This window comes from Hypomesus nipponensis, chromosome 3 (genome assembly GCF_054491055.1).
Source record: "Hypomesus nipponensis isolate SF chromosome 3, ASM5449105v1, whole genome shotgun sequence".
Classification (NCBI taxonomy): Eukaryota; Metazoa; Chordata; class Actinopteri; order Osmeriformes; family Osmeridae; genus Hypomesus; species Hypomesus nipponensis.
This window is the reverse complement of record NC_140363.1, coordinates 9,176,621-9,203,732: the sequence shown is the minus strand read 5'-3', so window position 1 is coordinate 9,203,732 and position 27,112 is coordinate 9,176,621. Positions and strand designations below refer to the sequence as shown.

The 27,112-nt window shown below is 50.5% G+C and overlaps 1 protein-coding gene across 3 annotated transcripts in view; it reads left to right on the top strand.

The window, feature by feature from the left end:
• The window catches only part of dph6 (diphthamine biosynthesis 6), a 54,864-nt gene that overhangs the window by 21,900 nt on the left and 5,852 nt on the right, over positions 1–27,112 (top strand). For all 3 annotated transcript variants that reach the window (XM_084675347.1, XM_084675346.1, XM_084675349.1), the window contains 5 exons: positions 3,669–3,819; positions 4,194–4,319; positions 5,630–5,759; positions 5,902–6,109; positions 22,312–22,557. In XM_084675347.1, the coding sequence (XP_084531473.1) occupies positions 3,669–3,819; positions 4,194–4,319; positions 5,630–5,759; positions 5,902–6,109; positions 22,312–22,557 (861 nt within the window). The remainder of the gene's footprint in view (positions 1–3,668; positions 3,820–4,193; positions 4,320–5,629; positions 5,760–5,901; positions 6,110–22,311; positions 22,558–27,112) is intronic.

The window sequence follows — 27,112 nt, the reverse complement described above, 5'->3', positions numbered from 1 at the left end:
GGAAGAAAACAGAGGAAAGGAGGAGGAGCAGATAATCCACGTCCAGAGGGGAGTTTGATCTATCCTCCACATCCCTCACTCTCTCTCTCCCTCACTCTCTCCCTCGCTTTCTCTCTTTCTGTCTCTCTCTCTCTCTCTCTCTCTCTCTCCCTCACTCTCCCCTTTCCTCAAGCCCAACGCGGCCTACTTTGACGTGTGCAATATTCACCCCCGCCCGAAACTAGGCCCGGCTTAATAAACATGTCTGCTCACATTAGGCCACTTAGGATTCAGGTAGCTGGCTGAGCGGACAGAGAGGGGGGAGGGTGCCGGGTGGGAGGAGCCCTGGGAGAGGGACACGGGGACAGGGACGCAGGGAGAGGGACGCAGGGAGAGGGACGCGGGGAGAGGGACAGGGTGGGGAAGAGAGGATAGCGGGTGGAGGAAGTGAGACGGAGGCATGGAGGGTGTGAGATGATGGGGTGGGGGGGTGGAAGGAGTGAGATGGAGATTATGCAGACAGGGGGGACAATCACCCTGACTCTTGTTATGTCTGTCACTCCAAAGCAGATGGGTGACTGAGCTGGCCCTGATATTTCAGGGGTCGGATCAAGCTGTGCGCGTGTGCATGTATGTGTGTGGGTGTGTATGTGTGCCTGTGTGTGCACTGCACTGGAGACCAGACTGTAGGGGCATGACATCATCCTTCTCCTACTGAGCGCTGTCTGTACTCATTAACTGGTATTAGCAGAGAGCAGCACTGGTGTGACAAGCTACAACCACTACACACCGGATACAGTGCAGAGACAGGGCAGGATACAGGGCAGGATACAGGGCAGGATACAGGGCAGGATACAGGGCAGGATACAGGGCAGGATACAGGGCAGGATACAGGGCAGGATACAGGGAAGGATACAGTGCAGGATACAAGGCAGATACAGGGCAGGATACAGGGCAGGATACAGGGAAGGATACAGTGCAGGATACAAGGCAGATACAGGGCAGGATACAGGGCAGGATACAGGGCAGGATACAGGGCAGGATACAGGGCAGGATACAGTGCAGGATACAGGGCAGAATACAGGGCAGGATACAGGGCAGGATACAGGGCAGGATACAGGGCAGGATACAGTGCAGGATACAGGGCAGGATACAGGGCAGGATACAGGGCAGGATACAGGGCAGGATACAGGGCAGGATACAGGGCAGGATACAGTGCAGATACAGGGAAGGATACAGTGCAGGATACAGTGCAGATACAGGGCAGGATAAAGTGCAGGATACAGTGCAGATACAGGGCAGGATACAGGGCAGGATACAGTGCAGGATACAGGGCAGGATACAGGGCAGGATACAGGGCAGGATACAGTGCAGGATACTGTGCAGATACAGGGCAGGATACAGGGCAGGATACAGTGCAGGATACAAGGCAGATACAGGGCAGGATACAGTGCAGGATACAGGGAAGATACAGGGCAGGATACAGGGCAGGATACAGGGCAGGATACAGTGCAGGATACAGGGCAGGATACAGGGCAGATACAGGGCAGATACAGGGCAGATACAGGGGGGCAGGATACAGGGCAGGATACAGTGCAGGATACAGGGCAGGATACAGGGCAGGATACAGGGCAGGATACAGGGCAGGATACAGTGCAGATACAGGGCAGGATACAGGGCAGGATACAAGGCAGATACAGGGCAGGATACAGTGCAGGATACAGGGAAGATACAGGGCAGGATACAGTGCAGGATACAGTGCAGGATACAGTGCAGGATACAGGGCAGGATACAGGGCAGATACAGGGCAGATACAGGGCAGGATACAGGGCAGGATACAGTGCAGGATACAGGGCAGGATACAGGGCAGGATACAGGGCAGGATACAGTGCAGGATACAGTGCAGGATACAGGGCAGGATACAGGGCAGGATACAGGGCAGGATACAGTGCAGGATACAGTGCAGGATACAGGGCAGGATACAGTGCAGGATACAGGGCAGGATACAGGGCAGGATACAGGGCAGGATACAGGGCAGGATACAGGGCAGGATACAGGGCAGGATACAGGGCAGGATACAGTGCAGGATACAGTGCAGGATACAGGGCAGGATACAGTGCAGGATACAGGGCAGGATACAGGGCAGGATACAGGGCAGGATACAGTGCAGGATACAGGGCAGGATACAGGGCAGGATACAGGGCAGGGATGAGCTGAACAGGGCAGGAAGCAGGGCTGGACCCTTGACTGTCCTAGAGGAAGCAAAAGATGGATAAAAGAGTGTTAAGTAGAGAGAGAACATGTTCAGAGGGTGTTAAGTGCAACTTCCCCAGTGACAGTTCTAGTCTGTGGTAGAAGCACGGTAATGAGAAAGACTGAGACTGCAGGGGTCTGGGAGAAGTGTGTGTGTGTGTGCATAGCGGTTACCCAGGGGTATGTGACTAGCCCTGGGCCTGGCAAGGCTGTAGGATACATTTGGATTCAGTATGTGTGTGTGTTTGTGTGTGTGTGGGCGCTTGTGTGCGTGCACGCCCATGTGTGTGTGTGTGTGTGTGTGTGCACAGTGGTGAGGGGGTGGCAGCCTGTTGGTGGGGGATTGGGGTTGTTAGGGACAGAAACCATATCCCCACATCCTCGGTGACCCCCTACAGCTATCTATTTTATACATCCCCTCACACCCTCCACCCCCCCCCCCCCCACATGCACAAACAAACACACACAACCACAACAGCCCCCCCCCCGCCCCCTCTCACCCCCTCTCCCCAGCCGCCCCCTCGGACCCCCCAGGTCGCTGGGGGAAGAGCAGGGAGATTCCGGGGCTCGGTTCCAGGCAGGGGAGAACCTGCCCCAGCACACCAGTCGCAAGCGCTCTCCGTCAGAGTGACAGATGCGTCGTGACACCAGCACTAGAGGAAAACCGCGCCTGGACTCGTGAGGGGGGGGGGGAGCACGCCGTCATTTGCCCTCGGTTTACGCTAGTCAAGCTATTTTCCACGGCTCCACGCGAGCGAACAGAGTATAATTAATTTGATTATCATATGGCCAAGTACAGCTGACAGGACCGGGGGGACGGGGGTGGAGGCAGGGGGGTGGTGGGGAGGGGAGGGGGGGGGGGGGCAGTCCGTTGAGGACACACGGAATGACTTATTGTAATATAGCATGTCGCCCCAGTGGAATTTGGCAGGTATTACGTTTGCCTTCAGAGCATGCAAATGGTCCGCCCTCCGCTTCTCTGTTCGGGGAGGAGAGGAAGAGGAGGGGAGGAAAAGGAGGGCGTGGAGGCCAAGTCCAAATAAACCCGCGCGAGCGTGCAAACCCCCCCGCCGCGCCCCGCGCCCCGCGCCCCAGCGCTCGTCACGGGGCGGACCAGTCAGCTGGCCTGACGGACGGCTGGCATGATTGAATTTAAAGTATCAGAAAATACCAGGCGCCGCCCCACCACTTCTCCTCCTAATGCATGAATACGTGAGCGTGGTGTTCCATATTCATTCACCTCCCAGTTATTTGTGTTCCGGGCCCTCTTCAGAAGAGAGTGACATGCATAGCCCGCCTTGGGTTGAGTTATTGAAAATGTATAATTATGCGCCATTTTGGCTCCGTTTGTGTGTTGGGTGCATGTTTTGGTTTGATGTACACCCCCTCCTTCAACCCTACCTAACCCCCCCCCCCCCCCTGGTGTTTGATTTCAGGCTGGGGGGGCAGGCGCTCGCCCCCTCCCTTCTTGTCCTTGCCAGAGTGCCATCGACAAGATGACAGAGGAGGCACAATATGCTGATCAAGCCCAAGACATCCAGCTAGAATTTACATCAAACGGCGACCTTAGTTGTCAGTCGAGCCGTGGTGAGATGCACGTGTGTGTTTCTGTGTGTGTGTGTGTGTGTGATGTATGCCTCGGTTTCTGTGTGATGTGGTCAGCACCATGATGCCTGTATGTTTGAATTATCGTTGACAAGTGCTGCCATTCCCCGTGAACATTTACGACAGTCTACGGACTCCTGCTTCATATGCTCCAGTCTGTTCCTGTACACATGACTGGACCTCTACACCTCGTTGGGCTTTTAGTTTGAAAACAAAACTTAGTTAAGCTGTAGTTTAAGGGATTTCTTTCCCTTTTGTCTCCCCAAAACAGTCCAAACCTACTGAATCATTGACCGAGTTGTTTGAGCTCTTAGAGGAGTTTTATGAATGCCCGCCCCCTCCCCTTTACCCCCCAGGCCCCCCCCCCTCCTGCTCTCCCAGGACATCCAGAGGATACCAGTGGGTCTCGGGGATCTCAGGGGCTCACAGTCCAGACCCTGGAATCCACAACCAGACCATGGCTGCCTTTACACTGCTGCAAGGTACAGTACTCTAGACTACAGAGGGAGTCAGGCAGGGAGGGGGGAGGGGATGAAGGAGAGAGAGAGAGAGAGAGAGAGAAAAGAGAAGGAAGAGCACTGCCCTAAACAAAGTATGGGATCAGAGTGCTGAAAAATCCATTCAAACACATCCTAGCTCCAGCCAATAGTCAGCTACTGGAGAATTCTCTTGCTTCTTTAAAGGCTAACATAACAAAACAACAACAGAAAGCACACACATCCACACCACCGAGCCCTGACTCCTAATCATCCATGTTCGCTTTGATCAAGTGAAAATTATAACACTTTTTTTCTTCTTCAAGATCTGAAAGAGGTGGTTGTGGATGAGTTTGACCAGGGGTGATATTTGATACACACACGCACCAGATAAAGGAATTACAGAACACATGTTGTTCTTGATTGGGAGGACGGGCTGGTGTGGTGTGTGGGGGTTCCATTTTTCTTAGCAAGGTTTAGCCCTCCAAACATGGGAGGGTTAAAGTTCTTAGTCCCCCGGTCACTTCCCTCATTATGTCAGCAAAAGCACACTTGAACAGTTTCGTCGAATTCAACGAGTTTGGATGAAGCCGGCGAGAAAAAAGACATTTTAAAAAGGTGGTTCTCGTTCCGTCTGCTCCTTGATGGTTGCGATGCGAGCGCTCTGGCGCGTGTCAGAGACACGGGCTGTTAGTGGGGCGGGCCGGGGGCTGGAGGCAAACAGGGAGAGTCCCTACAAGATGAACACATTGTGGAGAAGAACGGCACCTCGCCTTGCTACATACACACACAAACACACGCTGGGTGGGTCGGTCTGCTTTTCGCCCCGCAGAACTTTTTAAGCGTATGCTTTTACCAGAGCATCTTCTTCATTCTTTCTTCTCTCCTTTTTTCTTTTTTTGTCTTTTTCTATCAAGAGACGGGAGGGGAAGATGAAAAGCATATTTAATGTTTATGGTGGTGCAGGGCTGCTCAGTCTTCACAGGGCAGAGACAATATTAAACAAGTTAATATTTAATGAAGAACCTTCTTTGTACGAGGGCCTATTTTTTCAGAGACAATGCCAGCATTGACAAAGGCAAAACAAACTCCAATCTTTATCTCGGGATGGCTGGGAGAGAGGCTGCGTTTTTTCCCCTGACCTTGTCTTACCTCCGTGTCTAAATATTGGTGAACATAGAAGGATTAGACGTATTTGCTCTCCGGTGCGTCACTGCACGCTGCCCTAAAGAAGAGCCAGACGTCAGTGAGCAGCCTGGATAACAGTGTTTTGTGAGTGTAGTGATCTGTTTGTGGTGTTGTGTGGTGTGGCTCAGGTGAGCTGGAGACGAGAGGTTGGCAGATGAAGCACATTGTCCTGGTCCACCTGTACGTGAGGAGCATGGAAGACTTCAGCGCCGTCAACGCCGTCTACAGGACGCACTTCGGTCCCAACCCTCCAGCCAGGTCAGACGCCGTCGCTGTGACGCCTTGCAAGGGAAAGCCCTTCGCCCTAAACCACCGCCAAAGACTTGTGTGAGCGTCGCCTTCCGTCCCCTCCCACCTCACATTTCCCCCTCCCTCTCTCCATCCATCCGTCTCTCTCCAGGGTGTGCGTGCAGGCCCCTCTGCCCCCTGGCCAGCTCCTCCAGGTGGACTGTCTGCTGCAGGCCTGGCCCCAGCCGGCCCCTGGGGAGGAGGAGGAGAAGGAGGAGGAGGAGAAGGAGGAGTCCTTCCACCAGAGAGAGGCCCTGCATGTCCAGAGCCTGTCCCACTGGGCCCCCGCCAACATTGGGCCCTACAGCCAGGCCCTCAGGGTAGGAGGACCCCCCAGGGTTGGTAGGGGTGGGGGACTGGGGGACTGGGGTGCTTTGATAGAGGGGGATCTCTGTGTCTGTTGAAATCAAACACAACAAGCAAAGCCCCCTCCGTCATATCATCCGCCAACCAACGTCGTTTGAAAGGGAACAGGGAGGAAGTGTGGTTGTGGGTTCACGGCTGTCTGCTTCTGTTGTTTACTCGGCATGTAGTTGACAGGATTGCAGTTGTCAAGGTACTGTCAACAAGTCCAAGGTCCATCTCCTCCACACTGTCCCTCAGCCCACTCACTAATCCCCCTGTGAGTGAGAACACGTGTCTCTGTCTCTGGTGTTGATGGTGGTCTGTCTCTCCCTTTTGTGTCTCTGCTATCGCTCTGTTCATTGTGTTTAAGGCTGTGGTCTTAGCCAGTGTGGTCGGACGTGGAAGAATGGCCGGTTTTCACCAGTCCTTTACAAGGTTTGGTTTTCTTAGTTGCAAGTTGCAAGTTGCCGCCTAGGCGATTATACAAGGAAAATACCAGAAGACAGGGCGAGACTTCGTTGTTTGCTTAGAAGTTTCAAAGCTGAACTCTGCAGCTTTGCTTCATCTCACTGCGTGTCTCCTCTCGCCCCCCCCCCCCCTTTCCACGTACACACACTCTCCCGACACTGGTTCAATTACCACCGAAATATATGAACAGCTTCTCTGTGTTTGGGGGGCAACGGGGGGATTTTTTACATATTGATACAATTAGCCCCTCGCTGTGCGCATGCAGATGTGTTGCCCCCCCATGACTCCACTGTAATGAGTATTCTCCGCGGTGACGAAGACTGTTGTCTCCACGACGCCGTGACGAATAAGGCCCTGGCAACACTGTAAGATAGAGAAGGGGTTGCATTCTGGAACTAAATAACCCTCCCCCTCCCCCGACAACCTCTCTTCTCACTTTGGGAAATAATTAGTGATTAAAAAAAGAAGGGCTGGGAAGGGGAGGAGGAGGAAGAGGAGGAGGAGGAGGAGGAGGAGGAGGAGAGGGGGGAGGAGGAGGAGAGGGGGGAGGAGGAGGAGAGGGGGAGGAGGAGGAGAGGGGGAGGAGGAGGAGGAGGAGGAGGAGGGGGCGAGCTGGATGTTTCCAGTGCTTTTTATCTGTGATCTTAATTATTTTCTGGAGAATGTCATCAGTCTGGTGTCGCACAGGCAAATTTGGAAATTATAATGTCGTCTCTTAATGTGATGGTAAAATATGACTAACTAGATGCAACTAATAGCAAAACGTTGGGGGAATATCAATGACTTGGTTTCTGGCGAGAGTATTTCTGGACGTTTGACAGGTAAATGTGGCCTTCGCTCAGGTCTATGGGGAGACAATGATGTCCCTTTGGATGGTCCCAGTTTGGTCCAGCATGTCTTAGTCAGACCTCTCTGTCGGGGGATGGGCGTGTGTGTGTGTGTGTGGGGGGGGGGGGAAGGAGGGGGGCTCTTCACACTGAGGGATGTTGGGATGAGGGGAGGAGTTAGGGGGGATGAGGGGGGCTGGGTTAAGGATCAGCACGTTATTGGTGACACCCTGGTCCATCTGACTGACTGACTTATCTTATGGATGTCTGTGAGTCTGTGTGTCTGCCTGTCTGTGTGTCTGCCTGTGTGTGTGTCTGCCTGTCTGTGTGTCTGCCTGTCTGTGTGTCTGCCTGTCTGCGAGTCTGCCTGTCTCTGTGTCTGCCTGTCTGTGAGTCTGCCTGTCTGTGTGTCTGCCTGTGTGTGTGTCTGCCTGTCTGTGTGTCTGCCTGTCTGCTTGTCTGTGTGTCTGCCTGTCTGTGTGTCTGCCTCTGTGAGTCTGCCTGTCTGTGTGTCTGCCTGTCTTTGTGTCTGCCTGTCTGTGTGTCTGCCTCTGTGTATCTGCCTGACTATGTGTCTGCCTGTCTGTGTGTCTGCCTGTCTGTGTGTCTGCCTCTGTGGATCTGCCTGACTGTGTGTCTGCCTGACTGTGTGTCTGCCTGTCTGTGTGTTTGCCTGTCTGTGTGTCTGCCTCTGTGTATCTGCCTGTCTGTGTGTCTGCCTGTCTGTATGCCTGCCTCTGTGAGTCTGCTCCATGTCTATGTCATGCCGTGGCGTGCCGACAGATCCCTCATCATACTGGACGTACAGGATCAGTTAACCTTCATGATGTCATAGCTGCAGGCCTCGGGAAGTGTTCTTTATGCAAATACTGTAAATCAGCCTGCAGTAATGGCAACGGAAGTGATTTAATCCAGGTTTGTTTACACACTTTCGTCTATCAGTTACACCTTTGATTAGTTCCAGGTGTAGAGGTCATGTTTAGCATGATAGTAAAGATAGATTTAATGAGACATGTCTTTATGGCGTCAGGATTTGATTGTGGTCCGTGGCCTGCCTTGATATAGAATATGAGAGACCAGAGGTCTTTTAACCAATTTGTTCTTGTTTCGATGTTGATGTTTATCTGGAATTTCTTGCAAATTCTCCCTGGCTGTGTTTTGTCTCAATTTGCATAATTAAATTATCAGAAAGGCCCCGTTCTACCACATCAATCATTCTGTAGATAAAAGCTGCTATATTTTGCATGTTCAGAAGTGAAAACATTTGGAGAAACAGCAATGTCCAACGCCATATTCTTTGTGAATAAAAAAAAGAAACAAACTCCAACCTCCTATATAATAAAAATGTACTTTGACTCATAATGCATCAATAAGCTTGCCGGTTGACAGACAGGGCAATATTGACCCGTCATTAACCAAAATCCTAGTTAACAGCAGGAAAATATAGACAAGTTATTATTCACACCCTGATTCAATCGCTCGCCAATTCCCAGAAGGCCCTTGGAGCAGCCAACACAGTAGACGCAGAACCTGCGAACGGCAGCACAATCAGATGAACGACCGTTAAACATCTCCCCTTTCCTGTTAAGAGATAAATGGAGCACCCCTGGGAGATTTGGTGGGAGATTAGGCCCACTGATCAGATTCTAGAGGGTGCGCTTGGGGAGCTAGCCGGGGCGAGCCTCAGGTCCCCCCCCCCTCTCCCACCCGCCGCCGAACGCGAGCTAACCCCCCTCCTTCCCACACTCCCCTAATTGTGAGTGACAGTCAATATTGTGGAAGCCCTTCGCTTGCCTGCAATAGGATTTGTATTGGATTTTGAACATTGTCAAAGTGGACGGCAAAGCATCGTGGGGAAAGTGGATCTGACGGGGCCAATTAGCATCAAAAGGTTTAGCCGGGCACAGTGCGGCGGGCGGTAGTATTTTAATAATCTTCTTACGGGACGGGTTACATGAGGTAAAACAATGAGCAGAGCCACATCTGACCCCCTTGTTAGGGAGGTCAGGGGTCATGTTGAACAGCAGAGAGGCTCTCTCTCACCTCCTCTCTCGAAAGGCCTGGAGAGAGGACAGTGTGTGTGTGTGTTTGTGTGTGTGTGTGTGTGTGTGTGTGAAGCAAAACCGGAGAGAGCGGGAACTGGGTTTAAAGAGGAAACACAATTCGACGTATTTATATGAGTCCAAATACAGTAGTGTTGGCCTTTATTGTGAATTGTGTTGAGCGTGTGTGTGTGAGGTAGTGGAAAACCTACGCTGGTATTTTTTCTTTGATGAATAGTAGGAATCAAGCTAAGTGCTTTTGTTTTATGGCACATTTTCTCCCACAGAACGTTTCACTGCCATGAAAGAGCTTACTTGCACACTTCAGCCCTCCTCCTCACCCTCCTCTTCCTCACCTTCAGCTCCTAAAATCTGCTAAGCCCAGTCCGGCGTCAGTGGAGACTGCATCCACTTCAATTACCACAGAAGGGTAATTAAGTAAAAACACAGCCATCCAAAGCTTATGGGAGAGGGGAGGAATTACCTAGTGCAGTGAGTGTTTGCGTGCCTATGTGTGTGCATGTTGCATGTGCATTTGGGGTTAGCGGCTGTACAGATTAATCAGGACAATAAACCTCATCTCTAACGCTGCAAAATGAATCCCGTATTCTTTTTTCTTTTTCTTATTTTTGCGAAATAAATGGGCCGATCCCGGAGGTGGCGTCCATCATCCGTCAGCGGCTCCTCCCTCTCCCTCGCCATAATCTATTAAAATCTTTCTTTTATCTCACCTCGCCCCCCTGTCACTCTTTATGGATTTTTTCATAAACACGGCCTGTGCTTCATAAACGTCTCCATTTTCTAGTCTATTAACATGAGTTGAAAAGCGCTTGATAAAAGAAGGAGGGGGGAGCGCGAATGGACGCACCAATAAGAACGTCAGTAACGCTGGAGGCTAGGAGCGGCACGGGCCACTCTCTAGTGAGTGCGCTCATACAACGTTATCAGCTCAAGGAACAAATGATCATTCCCACCCGAGGAGAAAGGAGGGAGGGAGAAAGACAGAGATGAGAGAGAGAGAGAGAGAGAGAGAGAGAGAGAGAGAGAGAGAGAGAGAGAGAGAGAGAGAGAGAGAGAGAGAGAGAGAGAGAGAGAGAGAGAGAGAGAGAGAGAGAGAGAGAGAGAGAGAGAGAGAGAGAGAGAAACAGAAAGAGAGAGAGAGAGAGAGAGAGAGAGAGAGAGAGAGAGAGAGAGAGAGAGAGAGAGAGAGAGAGAGAGAGAGAGAGAGAGAGAGAGAGAGAGAGAGAGAGAGAGAGAGAGAGAAACAGAAAGAGAGAGAGAGAGAGAGAGAGAGAGAGAGAGAGAGAGAGAGAGAGAGAGAGAGAGAGAGAGAGAGAGAGAGAGAGAGAGAGAGAGAGAGTTGTTGAGTAATTGAGACGATGAATAATGAGGCCTTGAAGCCTGAATGGGTTTGATGAGGCTCGAGATTGAGGAGGATTGTGGGATACTGCTGCTCTATCCTCTCCGTGTACTGCCTGTGTTGCCATGGCTTAGTGGTGTGTTTTGTCTGTAGTCCTCTGGAGCTGGACATTCACTTGGGTCTGACTCATTTGTGAGTTGGATTTTGTCGGTTTTGGAAGACGGTTAATTCAGCCGTGGTTTACCTCGGAAACTTTACCCACTGTGTGTGTGTGTGTGTGTGTGTGAGCCTTACTCATCGTACCCACACACAGGGGTTAACTGTCTTCACTTGAACTGGACAGACACACGACACATCTTTCAAAGCTGATAAGGCCTTACAAGAATGGCATGTGGGTTGCAAGGCCCGAGGCGCGTGCACACACACGCACGCACGCACACACACACACACACGCACACAGACACACACCTGTATACCCACTCGCTGTAGCAGGGCCTGTCTCTATCTGTCTACAGAGTTGGTCATTAGAGTGACTCACATTTGACTCGCCATGGTATTCATAGAAGAGTGACAAGACAGGTAGTCTGTTGAAAACAGATACAGACACACACGCACACGCAGCGGGGCTTTGCCTCTCCTTCTCCCCCCGGATGCAGACGTGTATCTGCATTGACACATGGTCACCGCTGTGGCTGAGGACAGCGGTGGATACACTGGGCAGGGGGTGTACTTGTTACATTGCATGTGTGTGTGTGTGTGTGTGTGTCACAGTTAAATGTAGGGCAATCTGATGAGGGGGCAGTTTTGTGTGTGGGTGGGGGGTGGCAGCAGCAGGGGGTGAGAGGAGGGTGATTATTTCTCTCTTCCACCCTTCTGTCCCTGCCATCTTCCTCCTCCTCCCCACCCCACCCCACCCCTCCCTCCCCCCTCCCTGTGGAGGCTGACCTGCCGTGGCAGCAGACGTGGTGAGGAGGCACTAAGGGCCCGCGCCAGCGCGCCACGTGGGCAACAGGGCTGGTATCAACTCGCACCGGCCGAGGACACGAGAAGGACCGGATCTGTCAGAGCGCATCGGCGCCTGACGCGGGCCCGGGCCCCTGCCCCCCGCCCCCCACACCCCACACCCCACACACACACTAATGGGCCAGGGCCCCTGACAACTGATCCTAATTGGCCCTGAACAGCCCTTCATGTATTATTGGTGCCTGACTGCCTTGGTTCATGTCAACATGTCGCGTGGCGGGATGGGGGGCTGGGGACGGGGGGGTCACCATTGCTGCTGCCACCCCCACCCCCCTCTCCTCCCTCCCCCCTATGCACATACACACAAGCTCAGACTGCGCACACACACACACATGTACACACACTCTCAGACACGTGTCCCCAGTGCAGTGACCCTTACACACCTAGTCAGCCATGGGAGAAGGGGCATGTGGTCTCTTGTGTGGTAGGTGGACTGTTTTGACCCCCCCCCCCACACACTCGCCACTTCCTACTCCTCTCTCCCACCCTTTCCCCCATCCTCTTTTTCTTCCCATCCCTCCCTGCCTCCTCCCCACTCTCTGGCCCGGCTCAGTTAACAAGGTATAGTTTGAGTACATCCCCTTGTAAAAGGGTTTCATATATTTTGCTTTTTTTTTATATTTTATGCATTATCACTAACATTCAAAATTGATTGGTTGTTAATATGCATTCTGGTTGAATACAATCAGTCAACATTTTTAAGTAATTTGAAATGCTGCCTTGTTATTCTCTATTGGTGTGTGTTTGTGTGTGTGTGTGTGTGTGGGGGGGGGTCCTCAAGACACCGTTTAAGCCACACGACCACGTCCCACATTTAGATAATCTCCGGGCGCTATCACAAACTCCCAATCGCACCAAGCTCCTATCAGCATCCGGAGTGTTTCTGTGTGAATTATTTGTCGCTCTTCTTCCCCATCTCTGTCAATTTGAAGCCGGTTGTTTCCCCCTCCCTGGTATGTTTCCCCCTCCCTGGTATAAAGGAGGGAATGAGAGATGCATGGATAAAAAGAGGAGTGCACCGTGCTGTCCAGTCCTATCACTGGCTCTGACAGGAGCTACTTATGACCAGCCCATTACTATGGTAACTCGCTGCTATATTCAGACGCTGCCCCAGTGTGTGTGTATGTGTGTGTGTGTTTCCCGTCGTGATGAGAGGGCGTAGCTGACAGGGCTGGAGAAGAGCACAAACACACACACGCACACAAAGGTACAGACAAAAACACAAATACACACAATACTCACAAACAAACATATACACACACGCACACAAAGACAAACACACACACACTGCCAGAACACGAGCGAGAGGGAGAAGCTGGAGAAGGCTTTTTGTGAACACGACAGGCACTGCAGAGTCAGTCCAGTGAGAGCAGACGACAGGCACTGCAGAGTCAGTCCAGTGAGAGCAGACGACAGGCACGGCACGCTCAGTCCAGTGAGATCAGACAACAGGCACTGCAGAGTCAGTCCAGTGAGAGCAGACGACAGGCACGGCAGGCTCAGTCCAGTGAGAGCAGACGACAGGCACGGCAGGCTCAGTCCAGTGAGAGCAGACGACAGGCACGGCAGGCTCAGTCCAGTGAGAGCAGACGACAGGCACGGCAGGCTCAGTCCAGTGAGAGCAGACGACAGGCACGGCAGGCTCAGTCCAGTGAGAGCAGACGACAGGCACGGCAGGCTCAGTCCAGTGAGAGCAGACGACAGGCACGGCAGGCTCAGTCCAGTGAGAGCAGACGACAGGCACGGCAGGCTCAGCTCCCGTCCACACAGAGCTGGGTCCTGTTAAGAAGACTTTAGTCTGACAGGATGTGACACAACACTTTTTTTTGCCATAAGTGGAAGAATGACGCTTTCTTATTGTGAAGCCGTGGTTTATAGTGAGAATGTTCCGGTGATTTTGTCTATTTTCAAATTATTACCAAGACTACTCTGTCGTCATTTTTACATTCTTTAATTCTCCTTATTAAACGTGACAGTAAGTGCTTCTGATGAAAAACCTTCCCAGGAAAATTCTCTGGGTCTTCATGTGACGGTGGACTAGCCTTGCAGTTGTCTCTATTTATTAAGGAGATGTTTCTTCTCCCTGTTTGCCATAGTTAAATGGACTGTTCAAAGCTCAGTTTTATTAAATTCTGGTGACTGTCTTTGTCACATGTAGAAATACAGGGGGCTTCTAACCTCAGCCATTGGTTTTGCACACGGCCATTGTCCTGACAGCTTCTCACTGAGGTTAAAGTGCTTTGAATGAATTATAGACTATGTCCCAGTCTAGTTTGGACATATCAGCGTTTTCAGCATTACATTCTTCTACACAGATATATTATTTATATTTATTACGTAAGAACATGTTGGATGCTATGAAGTGTTTTTACACTGTTTGGTTATGCATAAGACATTTCTAAGCTGTTTCAAGATTTTAGGAAGTGTTCACGTGTATAGAATATTGGGATATTAATCATTTTTAAATATACTCATTTTAAATACGATGTCAGCTTTACCTCAGTCATTTTGGTTATTAATTTAGAAATATATTAAGGAAATATGTTGTGACATGATTTCTCTATATTTTCATAAATCACATTTCCATAACATTATTTTTTAAATAGAGACAAGATTATATAATCAAAATCCACTCAATATATGCATATCACTACAGCTTGGTCTGGACTGTGAATAGTGATCATTTATAGCTTTTTCATTGCACTCACACTACAGAGCAGAATAAACAAACATAGTGAAACACTGGTGAAACCTCCCAGTGTCACTATCTAATTGTCGCTACACTGCTATTCCACAACTTTGTAGTTGTTGTTTATAAATGAGAGTGTTTTCAGGATGTCAAAAGCAGAATTGCAAAAGAATGTGATCTTTGCAGAGTGTGTGGCTGTAGTGTTGCATTCAGTGTTTCAGTGTGTGGATGCAGCACGTCGAGTGCAGAGCTGCTCTCCAGATCTCCTCACTGGCAGGCTGGTTAATGCAGTCATACTGCCATCTTTTGAGAGGAGAAGGAACTGCCACGCTCTGGTCCTTGTTGCTTTATCTGTCTGATGTATTCTTGTATGTCTCCCTGTTTGTCTCCCTGTCTGTCTGCCTGTCTGCCTGCTTGCTTGCTTGCTTGCCTGCCTGCCTGCCTGCCTGCCTGTCTGTCTGCCTGTCTGTCTGTCTGTCTGTCTGTCTGTCTGTCTGTCTGTCTGCCTGCTTGCCTGTCTGTCTGTCTGTCTGTCTCTCATCTCTTTTCCTCGGACTGCCTGTCTGCCTTTTTGTCTGTCTGTAGCTCTCTCTCTGTCTCTCTGCTTGCTTGCTTGTCTGCCTTCCTGTCTTTCTGCATTGCCTGTCTGTCTGCGTGTCTGTGGGAGAGTGTTTAGGCTGCATAGGGTGAGACAGTGGGCCTGACCCGTCCAGACCAATGCTTTTCCCAATGTGACAGTCTGACGTGTCACTGGAAGTCATGGGGGAGACAGGGTGGACATCCATCACTCACAACAATACACACACGCACACACACACACACGTAAACACATGTGAATACACTCGGGCGACAATCCAATGATCAAGCAGTCCGAATTGAAATGGGTTTCTCTACCTCAACAGACCTTTTGTTTCAATCCTTTTTGAGAAGCTCTTTTAAGGTATCCACTTCTCTCCTCCCAGAAACAGAAAAAGTGGACCAAGGTTTGCGCTGTCCAGCCAGAAATAACGGAATATGAAAGGACAGAAAGAGAGAGGTGGTCACAGCTGGGGGGGAGGGGTGGGGGGGGGCAAGGGGGGGCGGGCAAGGGGGGGGGGGGGGGCGGGAACAGAGGATGAGGGTTGCAGTTTCAGCATCATTCAATCAGACAACATGCCCCTCAGCAGAAAGAACGCCACAAAAAAAAAACTCCCCAGATTCTCTCGAATTAGGGAGATTAACGGGGGTGGGGTGGGCATGGAGGGGTGCAGTGGAGGGGATAGGGTGGGTGGGGTGGGGTGGGGTGGCGCACACATAATGCGGGATGATGGAATTTGTCATCATTTGCATTGTCCTGGAAAGATCGGCTTTGATAGAGCGACGCATGGAGGAGCCTTCAGTGTCCTACGGGCAGGTCACAGAGGAGGCTTGGCAGATAGGATTTTTGCGATATGTGCATCAGTCGTAAAAGCCTCACAACCAATTTGTCAAGAAAAAAACGGTAAAAAAAAAAAAACGGGAGGCCCGGACAGTTGAAGGGAGCAGGGGCATTTGGCCCTAACGCGATGAGAAAACATGCCCTTCCATCACCGCCTCTCACAGGCAGCACCAGAGGTCTGGAGTCATTATGGCCATCTGACTGCTGGGCCTCAATATGCACACACCTTTTTCACTTTCCTGTTTTTTCTTTTCATATTCGATTTTTAACAGGATTTGGGGAAACTTTTTTTTTATTTTTTATTTTTTTTATAATAGATTGTTCAATTACAGGATGTCGGTTGATATTTTTCTGTGTCAGTGTAGACATATTTTATTCAATTGCAGATTTATGCATCCGATCATCTCCAGTGGCGTGTGTGTGTCTGTGTGTGTGTCCATACTCTCTCCTCTGACCTTCATAACACTCCCCAACACACAGCAGCTCCAGACAAACCAGCAATAAGCATAAAGTTGACCAGAGTTGACAGGACAATGTGACTGGGCAACACTGGCCACCGTAGAGCGGGCATTTAGAGAGCGTGGAGGGCATGGTGCCTGGCAGCTTGGACCATGACAGCACAAAGAGAGAGACAGAGAGGGGTGGCCTTGCTTTGTCTGTGCAATGGCTCAAACCCATCCCCTCATCCCAGTCGTTTCTTTGGAGATGTTATGTTAACAACCAAGCCTTTAAATATAGGTTTGTGGTCCTTCATTGTCTCTCAGGGTCTCGTCTCAAAGATGCTGTGTAAGAAGAAGTCTCTAATATATGTCTCTTTTTTCTCTCTCTCTCTCCCCCCCCCTCCCCTCACTCTCTCTCTCTCTCTCTCTGTCTGTCTGTCTGTCTCTCTTTCTTGCTCTGTCTCCATCTTTTTCTCTATATTCCTCTGTCTCTTTCTCTATATTCCTACTCTTTGTGCCTTTCGTAAAGCTATTTATGTCGCTGTTTAAGTAACGCTGATGTCATGTGACAGTTGAGCATGCAAGGGTTAGGCTCAAACCGGAGCACAAACAGGAAGAGAGCACAGCAACGAAGAAGAAAACAAGAGGGATGGAACCAACCACTGCCCCCCCCCCCAAAAAATAAAATAAAAAAAATAAAAAAATAAATAAAAATCCAGTCCTTGAGTGAGAAGACCAATACAGTTAAAGATGCAGGAGAAAAAGAGGGAGACGGAGAGACAAAGCAATGAAGGTTGCATCTCTCTCCAGCGTTGTGTATTTAAGAAGACAGGGTGTCAGAGGAGACAGGGTTTCCTCAGGGCACAGCTCAACTTGAGTCCGTCTCCTATCGTCCCCACGCGGGGAGACGTGATTGGCTCCGAACGCCAACCAGGCCGCGATGGAATAACCGCACAACAGCCTGACAAACTGCCATCCACCACACCAGGATTAAACTCTTATCCCATATCAAATCCCTCCCTCCAAAAAACGTCTACAAATAATATATGCACTTAAATAATCTGAGTCAAACTTGATCCCTGTACTTTAAGCCAAATGCCAACCTTTTAAATATTCAACGGATGGGGGAGAAAAAGTGTTTTGTTGCATGGTCGGTGGTTCCTTGGTATGACTGCAGAGTTTGGAATAGTGTGTATTCATATTCAAACACTCGCTGTTTGAGATATGAATGTTTGGTGCTGTGAGGCTTGCTGTCAGTCAGTAGCCCCCCCTTCCTTCAGTCTCAGGTACTACAACACACAACACCCATGTACTGTGGCTAGGACCCACTTGAAATGGTGTGTCAGCGTTTTGGAGATATCCAGCCAGGGTATGAAGAGCTTGTTTGAGGCTTTGTCCGGTCATTCAAAGTGTACTCATCAAGACATGCTACACACACTGACGACAGTGGGGAAATTGACCATCAGTCCCATGGTCTAAATTGCACATTAGGTCTCCAAGGTGGGACGGGGCCATTAGCATGTCTGACTGCTGTGTTCCAACACACATCCCTGTGTCTTTAGAGAGAGAGACAGAGAGCCTGACTGCTGAACGACACCCAGCCTCACACTTAGCAGGATGGAAAGCTCAGAGGGTCAAAATAGGACAGTTTTGTAGCCCTGGCCTGGCCTGGCCTGGCCTGGCCTGGCCTGGCCTGGCCTGGCCTGGCCTGGCCTGGCCTGGCCTGGCATGGCATGGCATGGCCTGGCATGGCATGGCATGGCATGGCATGGCATGGCATGGCTGCTTGTGCCTAGAGGGCCTCCAACTAAAAGGAACAATTAGAGATGCTTCTTACGGCTTGGTGGGCTAAGGGACGAGCAGAGATGCAGCCAAGTGAGTCTCGAGTGCATTTACATATGTGTTACTGTCTGGAGCTGGGAGAGAGTGTGGGGGGGAGGGGGGGTAAGGGGAGAGAGAGGAATGGAGAGAGAGAGGGAGAGAGAGAGAGAGAGAGAGAAGGAGAAAGAGAGAGAGGGAGGGAGATGGAGAGAAGAGGAGAGCGAGGGAGATGGAGAGAAAGAGTAGAGAGGGAGGGAAGGAGAAAAAGAGTCCTTGGGCTGCCTGACCTTTTGACTCGTCATTGGGTTTATGAAAAATGATGGTGTTTAAAGCCATGAAATAAAGGTCGACAAAGCATGAAGCCAAAACAGGGCTTTAATTAATGCTAAGCAGGCAGCGTGTGCGGCAGTCGCTTCCAACGCCGTCCTGATGGGAAATTTGTGTGGCTTGGAGGGACCGTTAGGGGAATATGGTTTGATAGGGGTTTAGTGTCAAATCAACTAATAGCTTTTATAACTGGAAGGTACAGCGTTCAAGACCAAACTCTTTCAGAGACCAATGATGTGTCTTTTTGCTGGGACAGTAAACAATGACAAATACACTTTGTTTAAACATTCAGTTTGTAGCATTCCCTTTTCTGGACGGCTTTTTTTCTGCATCTGCTGCAGTGGCGCCTCCAGATATTTTTTATGTTGGGGGACCTGGCGGGGGGCCGCAGGGGCACTGAAAATCTTGGGGTGGCACAGCAAAATCAATCAGACGATACAGTAGATGGCCCTGGCCCCCTTGGCCCTCTCTTGGCGGCCCAACTGATCAACTGACAATCAAACCAAATTTCTAGTTTAAAGTGTATTCGCCATTTGCAACTGTAGCACATGGTTACCTTGGAATGATTGGTCTTGCTTCTTTCTACCGTTTATTAGTCTAACCCTAAATCCCAAGTTTTGGTTTTAAGTCTGTTTCCAAATGAATAAATCCTAATCCTATGCGAGCATTTGCTTTTTAACACTGGATTTTCTTATAAACACTATTTATAAACAATATATATTTCAAACTGTTTGTAAATGCTTGTGTATGCAGCTCCAATGCGTGATTCAGAGATGACAGCTTCCTTGTTGAAAACCTTTTGACACATTGAAGAAAAGAAATATGGACAACATGAGAACATAATATGGCATCAGGCGTTCAGCCAGTCACAGCTACGCAAAGCAGTCAATATGTCCTTCCATCAACTCTACAGTAAAATCGTGAATACAAGTTTAAGATTACGAGTTTCCTTCGTCTCTCTGGGGGCCGTTTAGACCCCCGGGGTTTAGCGTTTGAACTCCAGCTTGTTACAGGAAGTTTAATGTGATATGCGATTGTTTGACCCTCATGAATATTTAAGAGCCCCATCTCTCCGCTTATTAAAGATGCATGCGGCGTTGTGGTTGTTGATCACGTTTAGGACGCCCATGCAAATTGGTCTGTCTTGGATGTCAAGGCTCCCAATGAATAATGTACCCGTGTTGTATACGCCGGGACACACCATTGGCAGTCAATTAACAAGTTTGATTGGTGTGTGAAGTCATTCTTTTGAACTGTTAATTTTATGTAAATAGTATTCACTCTCCTCTCCCCTGCATCCCCCCCAAAATCGGTATAGTATGAAAAGACCCCCGTCGCCTCCCCCCCCCACCTCCACCTCCAGCCCCCTCCCTCACCTAGGGTAACCTGAGCGATAGGCCTTAATAATTGATCACCGCACACCTGCTTGGTGGTGGCTGGGGAGAGGGCTTTTTTAGACCCACCAAATATCCCCCCCCCACACCCCCTTTTGATATTCAAATGAACAAACAGGGGCTAGCCATCCCTGCCCGGCTGTTGAAACCCAGAAGCCAAAACGGTTGGTGGTGGTGGAGGGGGGGGGGGGGGGGGGGGGGCGCTCTTCTTCTCCAACCTGGTACCCCCCACCCCCTCCTAGGGTATAGCAGCAGCCCTCGGCCCTCAGCCAGGAGGAGAAATGATGGCATCTGATGGCCCCATAAATGCAACGCCAGTGACGATTTGTTGTTGACATGTGGGACGGGGGGGTGGGGTTGGGGATGGGGGGGGGGCTTTGATGTGACGCCGACCTAGATGAATGGCTGCCGCCGCCACGGCAAACACCGCTCACAGGTAAATTATCCGGTGATTGATCCCAGCGTTCGCAAGCAAGAAGGCGACCTCCCCCCCCTCCCTCCCTCTCGTCCTCATCACTTCCAACCTCATCCTTCGTCCCGGTAATTTGGAGTTGTGGAGACAGGAGCCGCTGATTCATCAAAGCTGAACAAGTGAATCCAGCAGTGAGGCGTCCTACAGCAGGAAACCCAGACGATCATGGTGGCATCGCTGTCCGTCCTCCCTACCTAGCACGCTGGGCTGGGTTATTCTGACATCCTCCAACACACTTTATCACTCAATGATCTGGTACGGATATATTCCACCCAGTATGTATATTACAACATTAGATGTCCTTGATTATCTGCGGCTCTTACTAAATGCACATAGTATGTCCCTTTGGATAAAAACCTCCACCAAATGTCCAAATGTATGAAGACCCCGTATGTAGGAACTCTATGGGCTTCAGATGTGTGGGTGACCGGAGATCTAGCCTCCCTTTCCCTCCGAGTGAGCGAAGGGACACTGTGGAGATATGGGAAAAGGAGGGGTGACGGGTAGAGGGTGAGAAGGGAGGAGAAAGGAGGGGTGTTAAGCCTCTGCTAATACCACCGGTCCACCCCTAACCCTTCTAATCTGACAGAGCAACATGATACCCACGCACAGGCCCTATGCTAATGGCTTAAGCACCTTGTTTCACACCATGTACCCATTGATTTGGGCCCTTTGTGATCCCCCTGGAGGTCAGCTCCCAATCAGACCCCAGGGTCTGTGCTTAGCCCACCAATTACTTGCCTGTCACCACAGGCTGTTTACACGAACCAGGAAGTAGGCTAAGCTCGACCCATAGGGCCCCAGTGCTGGACCAGGGGGCCGGCCTGGTGGGTTGCCAGTGTGTCTCTGTGGACCAGATCCCCCTCAGCACACCCTCAGCTCAGGCCTACGGGTCTCTAGCCAGGCCTCAGAACATCCTCTTGCATTAATCAGATGGATTTTTCTCCTGAGCTAAATTATTGAGTTTAGGGAACTTGCTCTAACCGAGGCGTTTAACGGGAGATCTCAGCTAATTATCGCATGGCTAATTGCGTTCATGAATAAGGTGCACACACACTGCTCTAGATGTACGCTCCCCCCCACACTCATACGAGCTCAATCACCTGCTTACCTTAACACTGTGAAATGTGTATTATTGGTGATAGGATATGGCTAAATGAAATTACGATTAAAAAAGACTGAACTTGTTAATTGATGCAGTGCTATTCAAACATAGTAATTTGATAATTGATGCTAATTTGATGGTTGCACCTCCTTGACAGAATAGAGCTTTTTTGACAGGACTCAGAAAGGCTTTAGCTAACTTACTTTTATAAAGTGAGCCACACCTCTACTAAATTGTTTTACGTGTTTGACAATCCCTCAAGTTGCTTTGGAAAACCAGAAGAAGAAAAAAATCTCTACGTTGACAAAGCTTTTTGTTGTTGTGGGTGTGGGATGTGTTTGAGCGTATGTTGTTGAAATCAAATAAATAATTTGGGCCTCGCGTTCAATCAAGCAGCACAACATCTTCACTGGGCGTTTGTGGGTTGGAGAGAATGGCTGCATTCATCATGTGTGACATCTCTCCAGGGCTGTGCTACCCTGGCAGGAACCAGGTCTGTGGGAGTGTGTAATTGAGTTTCAAACAACCAATTGATTTAAGGAGAGATTTATTCTCTGAATCCATGTGTTTGTGTGTGTGTGTGTGTGTGTGTTAGATTGTGTACATCAAGCAGTTTAAGCTGTAAAATAGCTTGGCTGCTACCAACGTGTAAAAATACTTTTTGATATCTACAGTAGACATCTGGAAAGTGAATCAAGCTAGAACACAAGCAGCCCCTCGTAGCCATGTTCTTATCTGTTCTCCGGGGATCTGTACTTTAGCCTTATACAACTGTGTCGTGTTCCACTCCAGGTGGACGAGGCTGTGTTCTGTGCCGGCCAGATCGCCCTGGTCCCCTGCTCCATGCAGCTGGTGAAGGCCGGCGTCGGGCCCCAGGCCCGGCTCTCCTTCAGCCACGTGGAGAAGGTTCTGGAAGCGGTGGTGAGCGGGCTGACGCTGGGCCACGTCCTCCAGGCCCACTGCTACGCCACGCGGAGCCGGGACGTCGCCGCCATCAGGGAGGTCTGGGAGAGCATGCTGAGGACAGTAGCAGGCCACGTAAGACGGCTTTTCCCTTTTTCCAAAGTGATGCAAAATAGTTCGAGTCATTGTATAGATGTGTTTTTTTTTTTGGGGGGGGGGGGGGTGGCTAGAAAACAGTTGAAGCCAAGCAGGGACATAAAAGCAGGAAGCGGTGTTCCGTACGGAGCTTGCAGAAAGACAACGGAATACACTACCCATGCTCGCAAGCCTCCACTTGGAATGAGGTGGAGAAATTTGATAGAGTATTCAAGCTTGTCAGAGACATCTATCAGAATTTTCATGCGCTTTAAAGCAGAATTTCAATATGAGCCAAAGTTCCTCGCCCGGGCCCCCCTCCTCAGAGACCAGGGGCCGCTGTGGCTGATATTTACCAGTGAGCCCGCTCATGAAAACTTGATGATTTGGGAGACGCGGGTGTCTTTGATAATACCAAGCTTGGCACAGAAGCAGATGTCTTCCTTAGAGCCCCCCCCACCCTCCATAATCCTTTATCCTCCCTTCTCTTTTGGAGCTCCACTCCACTCTCAGAGCAGCTTATCCCCCCCCCACCCCCTCCTCCACCCCACCACTTCACCACCGCCACCTCCCATCCTGATATCCCTCACTACCCATCCCTCCCCTGCTCCTTCTGGCTAATAAGGGCACCAGGCTCCCCAGCCAGCCCGGCCCCTCCTGCTCTAATCTGCCCAGCCAGGGGACCAGGGGCCTGGGGAAACGGGGTGGAAAGGAACCCCTCCTCCAACATGTGGATCCTGCCGGGGGTGGTGGGAAGCTCAGTCTTGGGACCGTTCCCCACGTCTCTTCCCAGACTGAGATGTTAGACTGGGGGAGGGGGGGGATTTCCAGTAGAAGTGAGAATATCTGTCGCAAACCATTTACTACAAACTGACTAGAAAGTTCTCAAAGATGGAGAGCAGGGAGCTGACAGAGCAGAGTTGAGGTTTAGGTCCTGGATGGACCAGATCAACCTGAGGAGAAGGTTTCACAGACGGGACCTGGCTTCAAGCAGAGACAGCATGACAAAGAGTTTTTATTCTCTCCGCTGACTGCTCTCTGGCCACCCACAATGACTGTGAGTGACAGGAACCGTCATTTTAATTAGGGCCTTCAAAAGCGCTGGCTAACTGAGGAGAGGAACTCTGGGAGATAGAGTTGGCTTGCGGGTTTCCTAGGCTAGAAGTGACTCCATGTAGTCATGATAGTCCATCTGTTCAGACTGTTAAATACATGTCAAAGACAGGTCGTAAGCCCTCCAGTGGACTCTAGACTGGCACCTTGAGGTTGGCACAGGCGGGTAGATCCCCTCTCTGCCTGGCACCCACATGAACCCCTCACCAGATTGACAGCCGAGTGTGTCTCACTCATAAACAGCCGAGTCGACCCTCCTGGTCTCTCTGCCCCTTGGGGGGCCAGTGCTAGAGGTCTTCCAATCCTGTCCTCCCAACCTCTCTCCCCCTCTCCCTCTGTCAGAGAGACCCCCCCGCTGGATGTGAGTTCCCGACACCCCTCTCCTTAACACCCCCCCTCCCCCCTCCTGCACCCCCTATCCCCCTCTCTCGCTTCTCTCGCTCTCTCCCTCACTGCAGATGGAGGGAGGAGTAGAAGCAATGAGAAGGAGGGATGAGGAGATCCAAGAGAGAGAGAGAGAGAGAGAGAGAGCGAGGGAGGGGGGGCCCTTCTTTTCATCCAGGCCCGGTGAAACCCTCCATCCCTGGGGTGGGGATTACACAAAGCACCGGTGCTCATTTGAAGTGATTGTAATGAGAATATTTAACTCGGGTCAAACACCGATAACACGGCTCCCACAGAGAGAGGGGAATAACTCAGCCTCTCGGCTCTCCTCTGCCTGAGAAAGTGCAGTATTGCAAAACCTGCAGACCCGGGCTTTCCCTTGTTGCTGTGCTTCACTGTAGACTTTTCAAAACTGCTTTCCACCTTGAACTGGTAGTAAGAATGTTTCTATGCAGAACGTCTATGCACTCTTAATAAGTGTTTTTGATGTGAAGAGTGCAGAGCTACAGTAACATCCTGCGAAACGACACCTCTTTGATTTGGTACTGATTTATGCACTGAGCATGGCGATAAAAGGTCAATTTACAGAACTAACATATTGGCCTGTGCAATAAGCTTGGAAGGAATAGATCTTCAAAGACGGCACAGAAGAAGCTGTTCCGGGTGCCTTCAACAACTTTTACTGACAGGCGGGAGACCTTTTACTCAACTAAGCGAAACAAACACTTTGCTACATATGAAGTTGTGAATAAGGGGTCTTAACATGTGTCCCGGCTTCGGGCTAAAGCGCAGTTGTGACGAGGCGTGTGTGCACAAGGTTGCTGGAGCGTGTACGTGTTTCAAGGAGAGGAGCAGCGGCGAGGTGTGTTTGATACGTGTGTATGCGAGGCGCGCGGAAGACGTGTGCGAAGCGCCTCCGCCGTGTTGTTGTTGTGCGTTGATCATTTCTCTAATCAGGTGGACGGGGAACCTCGCGGGGTTAATTGGGAGCACAGCGAAGGTGCCAGGTGTGAAATCGTATTTACCATGCATGGAGCCGTGAGGTCAATCGGTGTGTGTCTGCCTACGTGTGTTTGTGTGTGTTTGTGTGTGTGTGTGTGTGTGTGAGTGTGATGATGTACGAGGAGGTGTTCATGTGATAAGTCGATAATTGTTTAAGCGACGCGTCTCTCTGTAGAAATGAAAGGCCAGGAAAGCATGTCAACTTATAATGTGTAGTTGCCAACATGATTTTCTTCCAATAATAACTTGTTGTTTATGTTTATAGCACAATCTTCACAATCTTGCTATTAATGAAAATACCTGAGGAACAAATATGTTTATTGAAGTACATTTCAGTGATGTGTTATATGCCCTTATGTAAAGTACAGTGTAGTCGGTACTCTCAATTCAGTACTCTTTGCTCAGTTCTTTAATATAGTTAATATGAGTGCTCGCTTTGCACTGTTTATGTGGCTATATGTCCCATGGTGAATATTCTCTGGCCCTCAACCCATTCCTGCTCTGCCCCTGTGGAGGCAGGACTACGCACCACTGCAAATACTCTATGACTGCAGTTTACACACCTGGCCTTAGCCTCTGGTGGAGGGAGAGAGGGAGGGAGAGAGGAAGGGGCGGCAGAGAGAGAGAGAGAGAGAGAGAGAGAGAGAGATGGAGAGGGAGAGAGAGAGAGAGAGAGAGAGAGAGAGAGAGAGAGAGAGAGAGAGGGAGAGGGAGAGGGGGAGGGGGAGGGAGAGGGAGGGAGAGGGAGGGAGAGAGAGAGAGATATAACGGGGACTGGCGGTCCTCAGTGCTGCTCGCTAAAGGCTCCCCGCTGGGCAGGAAATGTAGGGGAACTGGCTAAGCGGGCCGGCCCCATCAGCTCCCTGCTGCTCGCCGCCTTTTACACCACTTCCTTATTACCGTGTTTACCGGTCGCCTTTCACGCCTCGCGCCCGGGCCCGCCGGCCCCCACGCGCCACACGTGTGCGAGACCAGGCTGGGGGGAGCGGGGAAAGAAAAACAAACGTGGAGCCGGGGAGGGGCTCACATCCCCCTCAGGGTAGCTGCAGAGCTCAGCTCCAACCTCAGCTCTTATGGAGAAAGACAGCTCTGGGTAGCAGTACAGGGACTGGGCTGGGCTGGGCTGGGCTGGGCTGGGCTAAAGTAAAACTATGGATTCCAGTAAGTAGCACCTGTCTGCAGAAATACCAGCCCCCTCCATCTCTCACTTTCAAACTCCCCTCTGTGCAAGCACACAAGCGCTCCACCATATATCAACATTTGTCACCTTTATTTTATTGGGTGAATCCAACGAAGGGCCTGGAGGGTATGACGGTGTGAGTGCTGTCAGTGTGTAACTGCAGGGAGAGAGACAAGCAGAGCAGAGAGACAGGCAGAGCAGAGAGACAGGCAGAGCAGAGAGACAGGCAGAGCAGAGAGACAGGCAGAGCAGAGAAACAGGTAAACTAGACAGACAGGCAGAGCAGAGAGACAGGCAGAGCAGAGACACAGGTAGACTGGAGAGATATAGAGGCAAAAAGAGAGACAGACAGAAACAGAGAGAGAGAGACAGGTGGACAGACAGGCAGAGAGACAGTCCCGGGACTCAGTCTAAAGCCCTTCATGTCTACACACTCAAACAATGTACTTGATGCTTAACTTGTTGGCATTAAGTCAAAAAGTTGGCGTCGCTTTCTTAGACAGTTTGAGGACATGTTGTCAAATTGGCCATCCCCCCGACCACAATACGGCAAAGCAAGGCACCATAGGGCTCTAGCCCAGCTGAATGGTCTTTAAGCCTGGTTGAGCACCTCCCTATCCCCCACCCCCAGCCCCACACCTCACTCTCAGGGCAGTGAGTATTGACCAGTATAGGACCCCCCCGCTCCCACCCCTCCAGGAGAACAGCCATCAGACACTAAGTGCTAAATTAACATTTATCAAAGCAGAGGCCGCATATGTATCCTGTCACTCCACCTCAACCCTCTTAACAGGTCGCAGTGTCCACTCCCAGATCGACCTCCATCTCTTGGTGTTGCTGATGTGGTGGTGGTTGTTGTCGGTATTTATCGCAAGA